The following is a 16,721-nucleotide window of genomic DNA, read 5'->3' as shown; positions in this document are numbered from 1 at the left end:
TAAGAGTTGTGATTTGTGCTTTCATGTTATTTTCCTTTAAGTTTCAGCAGCTGCCATGTGATCCCTGGCCATTGGCCACTCACATTGACTGAGTGCCTTTGAGGTTAAATTATCATAAATTATCTCCAAAGATCTTTGTCACTAAGAGTGATGACGGTGTTTTATTACATTTTTTGTTTGTTTAAGAAAAAAAAAAAAAAGCTTGGCAAATCTCTGGAGAGACATAATCCTCCTCAATTTTATTCAGTCCTTCAGTCCTAGCAGTAGGACTATGAATGTGTTCAGAACTCAGTTTTCTTCTCTAAATTAAAAAAAAAAACAAAAATGAATTCTTACGAATCATCTGGACTTGAATTAGCTTACTTGATTTTTTTTTTAATTTAAAGGAGAATAAGGGTAGGAAACATTGCCCACAGTTGCACATTATTCTAAGATATGTTCCCTCTCCAGCTCTCCGGGAATTAAATCACCTGCCCCACCCTTTACAAACAACACTTCTGTCTCTTTAACAAACTGAAAATGAGACAGGGGCGGGCCTCCGGATTGGCGAAGGCTCTGATTGGTCCAGCTGGCAGGAAGTGGGCAGTGAAAGCGTCGCTTCAGTTTTTGTCCGGAGGCGGCGGGGTGAGTGGCCAGAGGCCGTACAGGGCTTTGGGACCGTGCACGAGCAGTTGCTTGAAATCCCAAGAGTGCGAACGTGGGGTGCAAAACGGAACCCCTTCGTCGCGGTGGGTTGGGAGCCCTGGCAGCCCTTTTGCGGAGGTGCCACACCCTGACGGCTGGGCCGCCGGGGGCCAGGGGTCCACTCGAACCGCCAGGACTGCGCAGTGGCCGAGGGACTGGAAGGAAGGTGTTCCCCGGGCGCTGGCCTCCGCCTTCGCAACGCGGCCTTGGCCCGTATCTCAACGTAGATTCTCTTTTTCCCCTGTTCTGCAGGCTCGTTTCTGGCATCATGGCGCAAAGGGCCTTCCCGAATCCTTATGCTGATTATAACAAATCCCTGGCCGAAGGCTACTTTGATTCTGCTGGGAGGGTGAGTTTGGGAAATATCTGCCTCCATCCCTACCTCCAAACCCCAGTGTTTGGAAAGAAGTTCGATTTTGCCTGAAAGAAAGGGATGACCATCCCTTTTTTAAAAATACATAATTTCAGTATAAACATATAAAATACTTTAAATATATAAAGTACTTATGAAAATAGTTTGAGCTCTAACATGTTGAACTTATATAAGAAGTTGTTGATAATATTTGTAATAGAAATTGATCATTGAAATAACTTCAGTCATTGATATTTAAATTATAAAAATTGGCAGCTCTGCAATTTACTGTGTGATCTTGCCTTTTTTTTTTTTTTTTATCATTTTGGTTTGTTTTTTAAGAGAGGTGAGAAATCCTGCTGGCTTTTCACATGCGCAGTGTTACTGTTTTATGATTGAACTGGAGTACCGGCAGGATGAGGACGAGAGTAAACCAGAATGCAATGAAGACATCTTTAAACTGCAGCTGCTAAGAGAGGTTTGGGACAGAGGCCTGAAATCTTTGTCCCATTTCCACTCAACCCCACAACTGGAAAATAAATAAATAAATGAATACATGAAAGTGGTCAGCTAAACTGATGGGCACCTCACAAGTCACTGTAAGGTTACAAAGAGAACCTGGGTTTGAGATTCCAGAGGCCTGTGTTTTCTCATGCCTGTGAACATAATTGTTAAGAGAATATACACCTACTCGAGAAATCTTAAGTGTTAAGTGGGAAGAGTGATCTCTTTAAATGTGCACACATTTTCAGATTTTACCAGCTAATTTCTTCTAGGCTCATCAGCCATACAAAAAGCATTTTGCTTGTGATTGAAGGGCCTTAGAGATTCCATATCTGCCAAGTGAACTTTCAGTAATTCTGTTGATTCTTTCCTTAAAAAACTTAGCATTGTAGTTTAACTTGAATAGTGCAAGTAGGAGGAATGAAAGAGATGGCAGAGAGTTGTAAGATAGAGGGCTGCCTAAGTGTATATGGAGCTGGAATCAATATTCTTTTAAGACCAGAATTAACTGCTGAAACAAAGCTTCTAATCATTACCTTGAAGCCAGATGGCTTCCGTTTGGCTTTTTGGACCTGTGTTCTGACTAGCTCTGCAGATCTTGAAGCTGAACCATTTGTCTTGTCTTGTCTTGTCTTTTTGGAGGAAGATTGAAGCTTCATGTTTCTTGGCAAAGAGAACAGTTGAATATAGATCCTAATGACAGAACCCTTCAATGGAACGTAGCTCGCTGTTTAGGATGTTTATAAAGTAAATGCTAATTACAAATTTAAGTCTGTATCTAAGGGAGAAAAAAAACAATACTCATAAATTTGAACTCTGGCCCCAAAATAATAGTGTAATTTATTGCCTGTCACATGGTTTTTGGACAATCCTCCTCCCACTTCTAAAATTGTTTAATGTTGAACACTAAGGAACAGACCCTGGAGATCTGTCCTCCTTAACTTGTTAATGCGAATATTTCAATAAGAAACTGCTCTGTTTTCTGGCATCTATTGAAAATGGGCTTTTAGAAACTCTTCATATTATTGCTAGATTTGAATAATTTTTTGGTCTGCCACAAGCAATCAATATTCTTAGGCAGGTCGCTTTTATTAAATGCAATTATGTGCCAAATAGAAGGTAATGTCCCTTCTTGAGGCTGAGGCATTCTCATTATTCTTTGTCGCTTACAGTAAGGTCAGGCGAGATGATAAATTATCCATGATCTACGAACAGAATATGACATGTTCTTATGTAGATGCACTCTTCTATCTAGTCAAGATTTATAGGCCTTTTATATTAATACTGAAGTATATTTTATCTTACTAAATGTATTTTTAAGGCTTGTTGAAATCTTAACGTCTTGGCAGACATTGTTAAATGATGGGAGTGTATCCGTCGAACAATGTGGTTTCTTCTTCAGAGTGTGAAATAAGGGATCATAGTGATGCTTTATAATAAATAACCCAGATATGGTTGATCATCTGATTTGCCTTATTAGATGATTTGCCTTAAGTTATCAGTAAAATTTAATGTCTTTTATTACCAGTAATAATTCTGATACTGCCTTTCCTACATTTTTTTCCTACTGCCTTCCTACATTTTTTAAAAATGCCCTTTTTAAAAAAAATGAGGTTATGATGCCTGCAGGTCATTGTTACATATGTTTTTACCGTCCTTATTTGATGAAATGTTTGTACCTTTGTAATGTTCCCCAACATTATTTCACTATTTTACTGCTTGGTGAAATCCAAATCTGAGAATCAGAGCAGATTACTACAAATAGAGGTATATATTAAACTGACCTTTTAAGACACTTCATGATTCAATGTATCCAGAACTTTCTAAATGTTTTCCAGTTATTAGAACAAATAACATAACTTTTTGGTAACCCTCACCATTTGCCCTTCACCTATGGTCCTTTATATGGATATCACCAACTCCACATCCCAGTCTTAGTGTGTTTTCAGTCTATAGCCAAAATATTTTTATAGACCATTGGATTGCTTAAAATGGTAAAAATGTCAGCATTTGAATCCCTGAAGGCAAAGGGTATGAGACCCACGGTCTCATTTGGTCCTCAGTGCACCTTTGACATTGGTAGTCAGGTGTTATTATCCTGACTTTACAAGGCAGCTGAAGCATAAAGAAGTTACAGGTTGAGCACAGGCACTCAGCTAATAGCAGACAAGGATGTGGCCTGGCTCATTCACTGAGCGATATTTGTGAGGCCCGTAGCCTGCCAGGCACTGTGCTGGGCATGGGTTTTTGTGTCTTGATCCAATGTTCTTTCCACTCTGCTGAAGGCTCCTAATATCTGTGAATTTATTTAGCTTTTTTTATGCTACTTCTACAGTTTTTTTTTAAATGTTTATACATTTTTTTCTAAATGGATTTTTTTATAAATAATTATCATCATTTTTTAAACAACAGAAGCAATTAGTATTTCTTTAGGGAATTAACATTGCATCTGAATACTGAAAATCCAGTTGCTTGAAAACAGCAAATATCTTCTGTTTTATGCTTAGTTTAATAAAATCGTTTTTACTATAAAAAGAAATATTGATTTAGATAATAGATGATTCCTAGTAAATGGAAATTACTGTGATCCTGTTTATCACTGGCAGTCTAATATTTGATTAAAATTTTTATGTAAAACATTTAAGTTACATCAAAAATATTTCCTCACTTGAGTAAGAAAATACAGTAGTACTTTTACATTTTGTTAATTCATCCTTGTTGTTTAAAAATAAAGTAATTGTCCCATTCTCTCAGGCAAAAAAACTGCAGCTTGAAAGGAAATGAAGCACCCTCCTATTTCTAACAGCCTATAGTCTAGGACACCAAGTGGCATATATTGTTTGATACTTGTTTTCCCTTTACTATCTACAGCTGACTCCTGAGTTTTCACAACGCTTGAACAATAAGATTCGAGAGCTTCTTCAGCAAATGGAGAGAGGCCTGAAGTCAGCAGACCCTCGGGATAGCACTGTTTACACTGGCTGGGCAGGTATGAAGTGCTGACTGGGCGCTGGCACAAGCATAGGAGAGGAGAGCTGCCTGGCTGAATGGTACACCCTTAAGTGCTTCCTGCATCTGCATAGGCGTAATTGCTTCTGGCGAGAATGCTATGCTCTCAGCCTAACCTGGTATCTTCTGGATCTTTAACGGTGTCCAGAATTTAGAGCAGAGTAAGCATATTTGTAGAATTCATGCCTGACACAAATTTGGATGGCTTTCGTACTTGGGTGAAAAATTGATGTTCAGTGTTACATAGTTAATTCAGAAACAGAATTTCACTTAGAAGAGTTGGGAAGATTCCCAAAATGCAGTGCATGAAACAGGAGAATTTACCCATGGAAACTAAAACATGTCCAAAATTGTCATTTTTTTTTTTAAGTTACCATGGAATAGGTGTCCATACAGGAACTCAGGATAGAGTATAGATTCCATGAACTAATCCTCCAATATAGTCATTGCTCATTGATGTACATTCACTGTTTTGCTGGTCATTGAGAGGTTGAGAAAGTTTGGGAGGAAACTGTACATAGATGTCAAAAAAGTGAGAAAGAGGGAAACCAAAGAAGGAAAGTTGAACTGCAGCTAGCTTACAAATGCCGAGAGCAGGAAGACAGCTTTCTAATCTTAAAGGAAACACAGCTTGGAGACTTAGTGTTTCCCAGTTATTCTGAAAAGCAGATAAGGAGGAATAGGTTTTTAGCTTAAGGAGTTTGGATTTGATTTTAAGGCAATGGTGCTTATCATAAAAATGCAGGTTCTTAGGCCTCACGGCAAGATTCTGCTTCAGTAGTCTTGAGCAGGACCCAGGAATCTGCAGTTTACAAGCCTCCATGGTCCTGATGCAGATGGTGATGGTCTTTCTCAGAGCATACTTTGAGAGCTTTTCTAGGAGAGGAATTTACTGTTAATAATAGCAGTCTCTTAGTAATCCTCTGTTATGGCAAGTGATTCTGTTCCTTCTCCTGAGTATGGGAAGGCAGAGAAAATCAGTAAAATTTTAATATCTCGGGGACATTTAAAGTCAGTATTTTATAAAATAAAAGGAGTGGTCTAGATAGTGTTATTATTAGTTGCTCAGTTATGTCTGACTCTTTGAGACCCCATAGACTATGGCCTGCCAGGCTCCTCTGTCCATAGGATTTTCCAGGCAAGAATACTGGAGGGATTGCCATTCCCTTCTCCAGAGGATCTTCCCAAACCAGAGGTCGAACCTGGGTCTCCTGCATTGCAGGCAAATTCTTTACTATCTGAGCTACATTTTGGACCCTCCCTTTTATAGTATAGTGTTATAATTTTTGTGGATTTAGAAGCTTAACACAAATGTTAAGATGAGAATAAAATGAAAGTATTTTGTTTCAAGAGAGACATTATAGCAACAGCTGCCATTTATCGAGTAGCTATACTGTGTTCCAGGAGTATAGTCATTGGTAAATGAATCTTATTGATTAGTATTACTCTTCTTTATTTAAAATTATGAAGATTTGAACAGAACAGGACAACTGAGACAGATGGTTGGATTTCATTCCATAACTGATCGTTAAAAGAATGACATAAATCTGTAACTCACCTCCTTCAGGTGAGCTTATATTATTATATATCATAAGGTACCTTGCTTTAGGAGCAAAAGAAGTGGTGATTGATTTCAAGTTTGAATTGATCGTTTGACAACATAAGGAAAATCTTCACTATTGGCAGAGCTGGTTGAGAATCAAAGGAAATTAAAATTTCCTTGAAAATAGAAAAAAGAAAAAGTTACTCCAAAGTAGAATGCAGGTTTGTTTAAAATTTTTCTGGCAATATGGAGTTTTTGGCATCATTTTCTTTGAATTGCCTGTGTCTTTCAACTCTCTTATCCTTCAGTATCTGATATTCATTGCTGTCTCCTGAAAGCAGGGGTAAATCGGCATAGTAAGCAGGTAAGGATTGCTTCAGTCGCTGGTTATTTTATGATACAGCATAGGGTTTTCTAGATAAATTTGATAATGGCTTTCAAGGCAAGGTTCCTAATGCCTCCTGATAAAGCACTGTTTTAAAGCCATTGTTCCCACATAGAATGCATTGTCTCCTCCAGTGTTTTCCTAAGTAAAATGTTTTCCTATGCAAATGTTCCATCTGAATAACATAAAATTTGTTGGGAGAGAAACTAAAGCTGATTCAACCACAGAATATCATATCATATTATATCTTATCAAGTATCATCTATTCATAGTTGCAATTTTATTAGCAAAAATACATTCATGACCATCTTAACACAATAAAAACACTTTGTGTTCTGTCTCAAAGCAGTGTTTACATAATAATGGGTGGCTTTGTATGCTACTTTTGTGCCTCATTATCTTTCAAAAAGTAACTCTTTTGAGGAAAAGAGGATTATGTATTTTTAACCTTGTTCACCAAATTTAGGGTCATATTTCTATAAACATTATTATTTGCTCTTGTTAATTTTTCCAAAATAACATTCCTTTGGGAAACACTAATTATAGAAATTTTTTAAAACTTTATTTCCTTCTTCAGCATTCACATCTATTAAATATTTATTATCACATACAGTGAAACTCTTTTCATATAATATGTAGTTTATTTGAGAAACTATGATTGTTACAATTAGAACCTTAAATTTCTATCTTATTTTGTTAAGTTTCATTCCCCAGTAGAAATACGGTCTGCTTTCTGTGCTGATTTGGATAGGATTGTTTTTGGAATAGGATTGGGTTCAGTTTCATATACCCAAAATAATCAAAATTACAGTGGCTCAAGCATCATAACATTTTTTTTCCTCTGATGTAAAAGAAGAGTCATCGCTTTGCTGAGAAAGGTCTGTGTAGTCAAAGCTATGGCTTTTCCAGTAGTCAAGTGCAGATGTGAGAGTTGCATCATAAAGAAAGCTGAGTGCCAAAGAATTGATGCTTTTGAGCTGTAGTGCTGGAGAAGACTCTTGAGAGTCCCTTGGACAGCAAGTAGATCAAACCAATCAATCCTAAAGGAAATCAACCCTGAATATTCATTGAAAGGACTGATGCTGAAGCTCTAATACTTTGGCCACCTGATGCGAAGAGCCAACTCATTGGAAAAGACCCTGATTCTGGGAAAGATGGAGGGCAAGAGGAGAAGAGGGAAGTAAAGGTTGAGATGGTTAGATAGCATCACCAACTCAATGGACATGAGTTTGAGCAAACTCAGGAAAATAGTGAAGGACAGGGAAGCCTGGCATGCTACAGTCTATGGGGTAGCAAAGAGTCAGACATGACTTAGCAACTGAACAAAACAAAAAAGATGTAAAAGAAAGCCAGAGGGAGGTGGTCCAGAGCTATGGTGCTGGCCTCAGGATGTCAGAAGGAACCCAGGCTCATTTCTTTCTCTCCATCATCCCTCAGCCAATCCTCTGGCATGGCCCTTTTTTGGATTTCAGAGAGTCAGACACCACTTAGCGACTCAGCAATAGCTACAACATCCCTCAGCACTAGCTTCTCTCCTTTGACCAAATAGCAACTGAATATCCAGCCATTATATCGGCTTTTCAAGGCTGCAGGGAGGAAAAAGGCAAAGAAAAAATGCATTTCTTTCCTTTAAAATAAAGACTTCCAGGAAGTCCTACTCAGCATTTCAATTCTACGTTCTTTCCATTGGGTAGAACTTAGTCACATGGTCATACCCTTAACAAGGAAGGATGGTGAATGTAGTTTAAGCTGGGGTCTGTTACTGAAGGAAAGAGGAGCGTGGATTTGGGGTAAGACCTAGCACTCTCTCCTATAAGTTCTGTACAACATGAAAAAGGATCCTTTTTTGTTCCTATGTTTGCACAAGGCATGTAGACAGTAAGCCACAATTTTTCTATCTGCAAAAGGCTCTCTAACCTGGCTGTCTAATTTGGGAGAATTTTTATAAGGATAAATTTATCATTAACATGAGTTTGAGTAAGCTCCGAGGGTTGGCAATGGACGGGGAAGCCTGGCATGCTGCAGTCCATGGAGTCACGAAGAGTCCGACTGTTTCTCAGACTGAACTTCTGAACTGAACTGATAAATGTTTGAAATATACTAAGCAATATTTTGCCTACTCTGTATTTCTAGGGAGATTAATATTTGGATTTTGATTGAAAATTTCTTACAAATTTCTTACTCACTTACTCACAAATTAAGTTCCTTAATTTCTGTAAGTAATAGTCTTTTCATAAAGCCTGCAATAGAAAGGAAGTATTCTAGAAATGCCAAATCATAAATTATTTTTCTAGAGCCAAGTGTAGCTTAAACTTAGAAATGGGGCTCCAGCAGGCTCTAAACACTGTGAAACATTAGTGGTTTCTCAGCCTGAGTAAATAGCTCTCTGCCTCTCCTTTCCACTTCCTCTCAAAGTCTCACTGGCTTGTCACAGGGTTATGAAGTCCTTAATTTGTTTGTAACATTTATCAATCCACAGTACACCCTGTAGTCATGTATCTGTGTTTCTGGTTCTTGACTCCAAAGAAAACCACAGGGCTAGGCTGCCCAACTTCACGGTACTTGATTCATGCTGTGCCTAGATTTGTCTCAGTTGTTCAGCTTGATCTTGAAAGAGTTTCACTGAAGAGAAAAAGCACCCATATGTTTTTAATGTTACATATGAACTTAAAACTGAAAAACGGGATTCGCATCATTTTTTAATTTTCCAACAAAAATTGAGACTAATAGTGATCGATTACTTTTCTGCTAGAGTACCTCTGTGTGTTGTATGTGCTTTAGAAAACACGATACTGCTTTACTGGTAAGGGGGAAAATACAAGTTTAAATTGACACTCAAAAGAAGCAGATCATCGCTTTAGAAAGTACTTAACATACACTTTACAAACTCTTTTACAGCTAAAATTACCTTGGCTTTTATTTTTAAATAAAAGCAGAGGATATAATATGGTGATGCGAGTGATTAACATAAACTTTTAATAGGATTCAGATATCATCTCTGAAGCTTTTATTTATCCCTGTGGGTTGTCATAGTGCAGTTTTACAAGCTGTATTCTTTGGCGTTTATCTTTTTTTATACACCGCAGAGAGATAATATGCTTTGATCCTTAAGTAGAAAAGAAAGAATAATTTTAAAATCCCATAACTATCTCTTATTGGCAAATGAAGCAATTTTTACCACAAATCCCTCTGGTCTCTTTTTTGCTTATTCAGGAATGAAGTGTTATGAATAATCAATTTTTTCAGTCAGTAATTGAGAGTTAACACATTATTACTATACATTAATGTTCAAAAAACAATTCAATACTTTAATAATAAAATACATTGATTGAATGAATTTTGGCTTCTAAAGGAATGAGGATCATCAGTATGTAATTTCATGATTATTTGACTGTGGAAAGATAAGAGGAAAAATTAAAATTTGATTCTTGTTAATAAAATGCTAATAGGATTTACATTTGAATGACAGGAGCTGGTGTGTGTGTGCACGTATGCCAGTCACTGATGTTATATGCCAGTCTCCACACTAGTGCTTTGCATTAAATAACGCGTCTACATCTCAAAACAACTCCATGGCATGCATACTATTCATACCCTGATTTTGCAGATGAGAAAACTGAATCAAAGGGAGGCTGAGTACCTTGTTCAAGGTTACACAGCTAGTTAGTGACAAAGATAGAGCCCTGCTCTTTAGTCCCTGAGAGTGTGTGTGTGTGTGTATGTGTGTGTGTGTGTGTGGTGGTGGGAGGCAGGGCGAAGGTTGGAGTTTACTCTCCACTCCTACATTTGGGTTTACTCCATACATTTGATAGGTAAAAAAGTGAAGAAGACCAACACGTAAGCTAGGAAATGAAGTAATGTGAACCATACCAACTTTTTAGAAATGTCTAATGACTAGTCAGTTATAAGTGTTTTAGAAAAAATCAGAATAAGCCCTGCAAAAACATGACAGGAATTTGGAAAGATTGAGGGAATCATGGCTTGTTAGAAAGGCAAGAATAACTACTATTAAAATGTGTATAGGAAAAAGTTATTTGAGACTGGACATAGAGTAAAAACCCTAGAAAGATTTATGGGCATTTGCAGCTAGAAAAGTGTAATCTTCGGCTTTGTTCCTTAGAGCGTTCTTCCCCTTTCTAATCCTAAATTAATATATTCAGAGCATGGCTTCAGGATAGAAAATTAACTGGGCCAAAACAGAAGCTTTTCCTTATAATTGCTTGTATTTGAAAAGGCTTGTTGAGGATCCTCTTGTGTAAAACATTACCCATAGTCTGAAAGCAATCAGTAGCTCTTGGAACTGTTAATAAGCGATATTTGAAATGAACAGCCTCAGTTCTTTTCACTGAAATCCTCCTCTGTAAAATCGAATACACTGAAGTATACTGCATCATGATATTGATGTATGACAAACACCAGCAGTAAGCACTGAGTTGTTCATTTTTAGCTTTATTCCTTACCCAATAGAGTTTTAAGAGTTCTTTGCTATACACTCCCAGCTTGGGAGGCAAGGGAAGCCATTTAGATCTTTAGGTGCCCTGTCAAGAACCTTTCAATGTGCCCATGCACACAGCAGATAGTGTAGAAAAATAGCAGGCATGGAAACCCCTTAAGATCAAATCTGAAGTCCAGCTATTAAGTGATGGTAGGTGATGCCCCTGCCAGGGACTGAACCCATGCCCCCTGCAGTGGAATCATGGGATCCTAACCACTGGACCGCCAGGAAATTCCTATACTAGTAAATATACTTAATCACAAATTGTGATTGTTTTCAAAGGTTATTTTTCAGAGATAACTCCAGATCAAAGACCCAGCAAGGGTTAATCTATTTCTGTCCAGTAGCTTGTTTTTTGAACTATCCTGAAGCACTAACAGAAGACAAGGTATCAATAACTTTTAAGTAAATTATGGGTAAATGAGTTAACTTAAAAAAAATTCATCTAATAACTTGCTCGCATTTTTAAAATGAATAGGGACTTCCTTGACAGTGGGCTTCCCATGTGTCTCAGTAGGGAAGAATCTGCCTGCCACTGCAAGAGGTGCAGGAGACACGGGTTCAGTCCCTGGGTCAGGAAGAAGGAAATGGCAACCCACTCCAGTATTCTTGCCTGGGAAATCCCATGGACAGGGGAACCTGGTGGGCTACAGTCTAGGGTCCCAAAGAGTCATACAGGACTGAGCAAGTACGCACATGGGTGATGTCCAGGAATCTATGGGGACTCACCAGAGGACATGACTCCCCCTGCCATCTGGGTTTTGCTCCAAGTAGATTTGTTCTAGGAGGGAGAAGATTGTAAAGTGCTTTATAAAGTGGAAAACATGAAGCACTGCTGAGGTACTGTTATTACAAAGGATTAAGTGAGCAGATAAAGTTCTCTCACGTTAGAAATTAGCGTTTAGTAGGAAAGATTGCTTCCCTTGCAGATAACAAAGTAAGAAAAGTAAGCCCAGGGGACGGCTGATCTCTAGTGTCTTAAGAGGGAATGAGGAGAAGTGCTAGCCCTCATTTAGTTTCATTTTTTCCCACTCTCAACTATGATAATTCCCAAGGAAAATAATGATCGACTCACACTTAAAAAATACACACAGGACTCTAGCAGCTTTAGTTCTAAAAGACATGACCCAATCTTCTGTACCAACTCGCAAAGTTAATGAGGCTAAGATTGGCATATATTTCCTCTTTTCAAGTGTTAGATAACATTTTAAATAAGAGGATGTGCAGCATAATCCCTAAAGTAATATTAACTCACGCTCTAAATGCAAGTTATTAAAGTGTTTCAAGATGCTGTTCCTCTGAGCTGCCAAATGTATAGCCTCTGAGCTACAGTTTTAGCATGTGGGTCTTAGTTTCTGCTGATGCCAGATATTTGAAAGGAATTGCTCTGGCCAGGTGTCTTTTCTTTGCAATTTGATATTCTTCTAACTAGCTCTTCATCAGAGCCAGCATTTCAGTGTCTAATTTGAGCCTTGACCAAGTGTCCTTCGCCATCATGAGAGGCATCTGTGCCTCCCACCCAGCACTGTGAGGACAAATGGAAGGAATCAGTGGCGTGGATCTCCACTGGGTCTGTGAGGGCCCTTCACAATGATCACTAGATAGATGAATGCACCATGAATGTTGCCTGCTTTCTTTTTGCCTACAATTTATAAGGTGCTGATGTCATTGTGCTGTCAGTGATCTTATTAATAAATGGCTGACACACAGGCTTGAAACAGCTGTAGGGTTTAGATATCACCAGTGTGCTTGGGTGAAGCACAGAGCAGGATGTAAGTGTTTGTAGGTAGGTCAGAAGAACTGACAGCAGGTAAAGAAAGAAGACATATATCTAAGCATTTGATTTTTACCCACAATACCAGGTGGCATGTCTTGTCAATTTCATTCCATTAACTTTAGCAGTTAACACAATGCCAGGTCCATAGTTGGTGCTTAATAAATATTTGTTGAATGAATGAATGGATGAATGAAAGGGAAATAACCTCTTTTACTACTCTAGCTACCATCTGTGTAAACTAAAAACAATAACAGAACTAGGCAGAATGGGGAAAGTGTGAGAATCCAACTCATTTCATGTCTCAAGGATGTGAAGAGTTAATCACATCCCATTCCCTTCAACCTCTGATGCAGTTGAGAAGTGAACTCAGCAATGAGACAGGGCTCATACATAATACTCACTCTATACGTGTCAGAGTTGGATACAGAGCATATCGCTTAGACCTGGCCATGAGGCGGGCTTCCTCCTTCTCGCCCCCAGTTTACACTTACCTGCTCTCGTGTGCATGCGTGCTCAGTTGTGTCCAGGTCTTGCGACCCAGTGGACTATAGCCCACCTAGCTCCTCTGACCAAGGGGTTCTCCAGGCAAGAATACTGGAGTGTGTTGCCATTTCCTGCTCCAGAGGATCTTCCTGACCCAGGGATCAAAACCCAAGTCACCTGCATCTCCTGCGTTGTCAGGTGGATTCTTTACCACCATGCCAGCTGAGAACTCCCTAAAGAGCCTCTGGACAGCCAAAGAGTGGATGACAACATGAAAACAGGATTGAGGAGAAGAGAGATGGCCTGATGCGGGGAAGATTTTCAGAACATGTGCAGGGAACACTTTGCTAACCCTCCTCAGAGGAGCCAGTGAGAGAGGAGAGAGGCAGGAGATAGGAGGAGGAAGAAGAATATGGTTCCGTCTGTATTTATGTCCCTTTAGATCAGGCATCAGTGATGAGACAAAGCAACTCATTCAGCACTCAGAATCACAGACTATTGGGGGGTTGGGCATTTATTGAGTAGTTACTGGGTGCTGGAGACTATTGTACTTATCAGAATGATTTACAGTAACTATGGAGTAGCTGGGCTTCCCAGATAATGCTAGTGTTAAAGAACCTGCCTGCCAGTGCAGGAGATGTAAGAGACACAGGTTCAATCCCTGGGTCTGGAAGATCCCCTGGAGGAGGCATAGCAACCCACTCTAGTATTCTTGCATGGAGAATCCCATGGACAGAGGAGCCTAGCAGGCTATAGTCCATGGAGTCACAAAGAGTCGGACATGACTGAATCAACTTAGCACGCACACACACATATATGGAGTAGCTACTGTTATTTAATACATAAAGATGCTCAGGCACAGAGAGGTTTAGTAAGTGGGGTAAGATCACACAGCTAGGAAGTAGCATAGATAGGCTTCGATCTCAAGCAGTGATTCATGAACCTGAATTAAGTTACTCTTAATAACTATTGTGTTAAAGGATTTATTACCTATTGCCTGGAAAATTCCATAGATGGAGGAGCCTGGTAGGCTACATACAGTCCATGGGGTTGCAAAGAGTCGGACACAACTGAGTGACTTCACTTTCTTTCTTTCTATAGTTCCTTTTGGAGAAGGAAACGGCAACCCACTCCAGTGTTCTTACCTGGAGAATCCCATGGGCAGAGGGGCCTGGTGGGCTGCCGTCTATGGGGTTGCAAGGAGTCGGACACGACTGAGCAACTAACACACACACACACACGGTAGTCTAAGGCCTACTGGGTGGCTCAAACGGTAAAGAATCTTCCTGCAATGTGGGAGACCCCGTTCTATCCCTGGGTCAGGAAGACCCCCTGGAGAAGGGAATGGCAACCCACCCCAGTATTCTTGCCTGGAGAATCCCGTGGATAGAGGAGCCTAGCAGGCTGCAGTGCATGGGGTCACAAAGAGTCGGATACAACTGAGTGACTAACACTTTCACTTTTCATGGTAGTCTGAATAACAGAATAGGAGCACTTCCTAATTTGACAGTTAGGAAGCAGTACACTGCAAGGCACTAAGGGAAGGAAGGAGGAAAGTATAATATCCCCCTTTTTAAAAATTTTAATCCCTTTTCCTGTTTAGCTCTGGAAATAGATAATGGAGAAAAGAAGACACCTCTTCAGCTCATTTGCCTTTTTTAATTTACAATTCCACCTCTTCATTTGGGTCAATATTTTTAAATTAAGGATTTAAAGTCACAGCTAGTTTCCTCCTCAGATTACCTGTATTAAAAGTACTGGAGTATTTGGAAAGCCAGCACTATGCCCAGCTTTAATCTGAAGACAGGCTGGATGTACTAGTCAGTGCAGTGTTCACATCCAGGCTTTGTGGAGAATAACTTCAGGGACTGGGAACCCTGAACTAAAGACATTGTCATTTTGTTGAGGAAATGGAAACACACACACGCAAAACACACACAAGGTTAAGATAATTATTAAAAATACTGCATTAGAAAATACCAGCCTGCTTAGAAAGCAGGTGAACATACTATATGGGGTTATTTAGAGAAAACTTGCATTTCTCATATTTCTATTAATCTGAATGAAAAAAAATTGATGAGCTTTAAAAATTTCACCTAGGGAACAGTTTGTTTGAAACTTAGGGTAAAGCAACCCATCCCCCCTCCTTTAGGAAGTCCTTGTCTCTGTATCACTCGAAACTACTAAGACCCGTTCTTGGCCGTTGACAGAACATCTCCAGTGGTTGCAGCAGTATCCATAATCTGAACGTGATTTTTCCCACCAGAGCATACATGAAGAAGAGTCTTCAAAAGCACCTAACCTATGAGGAAATAACTTGCAGAACTGAAGTACCATGGCAGAGGTTTTTATATCAGTGTAGGCTGGTTGTAAAATAAATAAATAATGTTAGGGAATAATCTCAAATGCAGAATTACAGAGAAGTGCTTTGAGAGCTTCATACATCTGTGGAGATTTTTATCATCTCCATAGACATTTGAGATGCATCAAGGTCTTGATTGGTCAAGATGAATAGGACTAATGATCCCTCAGAAATTCAAAGGCTTCCTATTAATTACCTCTCAACAGCTGGCTATATTTATAGTGCTGCTGGGGATAAGTAGCTGAGTAAGGAAATTGCAGATTTAGAAGTGTCCCTAAACAATTCACCCTCCCTTGCCAGAGTTGTAGCTACAGAAGGAAACAGAATAGAAAAAAATCTGGTTCAGAGCATCTATACTGAAAGCCAGGATGGATTCTGTTACAACAAAGTTTTATTTGTTTTTTGTCTTTCAAGTAAATTAGTTTTCAACAGTTTAAAGCCAAGAGATTCCTGGGATGATCTGTGAGCAGTGCCAGATATCTGAACTTTTTATATAAAGAAGGACATCTGTCCCTAATGCAGTAATGTCCTTGAACCTTTCTGCAGTGATGAATCTCTTTCTTTGCTGTCCATTCAGCAGCCACTAGCCATGTGTTAATTACACTAGCCATATGTTAATTACATTTCCAAGTGTTGGAAATGTGGCCAGTGTGACTGGGAAACTGAATTTTAAATTTGTTAATTTTAACTACCTTAGGTTTCTGTAGATACTTATGGTTGCAGTCTGTCATAGTGAACACTGTAGTTTTGAGCAACCAGACAGATTCCACAAGTTATTAGATCAAAGTAATAGGTATCTGGGTTTCTACTGGCCTCTGAGATCACAGGAGATATGTAGGTTCTTTTTTTTATTTTCTGGAGGACATTTGTCCAACCTCTCTTCCCTAAACTCAGACCCATGCATCCTGCTGCCTACTTGATATCTCCACTGAGATGTCTAATGAGCATCTCAGAACTGACCTGTCCAAGATTCGGCTTCCTCTTTCTGCCACTTTCCTGCCACGCCCTGTGTCAGACACTTCCAGTGCTCATTCATATGTGGTTGTCCCTCTCCTTCTTGGTTTCCAGGAGGGTTAGACCTCTCAACTTCTTTCTGGTTAGGTGAGGCCACCTCTTGTGGTCCAGGG

General features: G+C 39.3%; 1 protein-coding gene across 2 annotated transcripts in view; it reads left to right on the top strand.

Annotated features, from left to right (window-relative positions):
• The first annotated feature begins 565 nt into the window (after positions 1-565).
• LANCL1 (LanC like glutathione S-transferase 1) overlaps positions 566-16,721 on the top strand; it is a 49,412-nt gene continuing 33,256 nt past the window's right edge. The window contains exons 1-3 of one of the 2 annotated variants that reach the window (XM_019976297.2): positions 566-624; positions 937-1,033; positions 4,412-4,529. In XM_019976297.2, coding sequence (XP_019831856.1) covers positions 953-1,033; positions 4,412-4,529 — 199 coding nt within the window. In that variant the 5' untranslated portion in view covers positions 566-624; positions 937-952. Of the gene's footprint in view, positions 729-936; positions 1,034-4,411; positions 4,530-16,721 lie in introns of both variants that reach the window. The other variant, XM_019976287.2, reaches the window with a different exon arrangement.

The sequence above is a fragment of the Bos indicus genome, chromosome 2 (genome assembly GCF_029378745.1).
Source record: "Bos indicus isolate NIAB-ARS_2022 breed Sahiwal x Tharparkar chromosome 2, NIAB-ARS_B.indTharparkar_mat_pri_1.0, whole genome shotgun sequence".
NCBI lineage: Eukaryota > Metazoa > Chordata > Mammalia > Artiodactyla > Bovidae > Bos > Bos indicus.
Note: the sequence above shows the minus strand (reverse complement) of the source record. Positions and strands in the feature narration are given on the sequence as shown.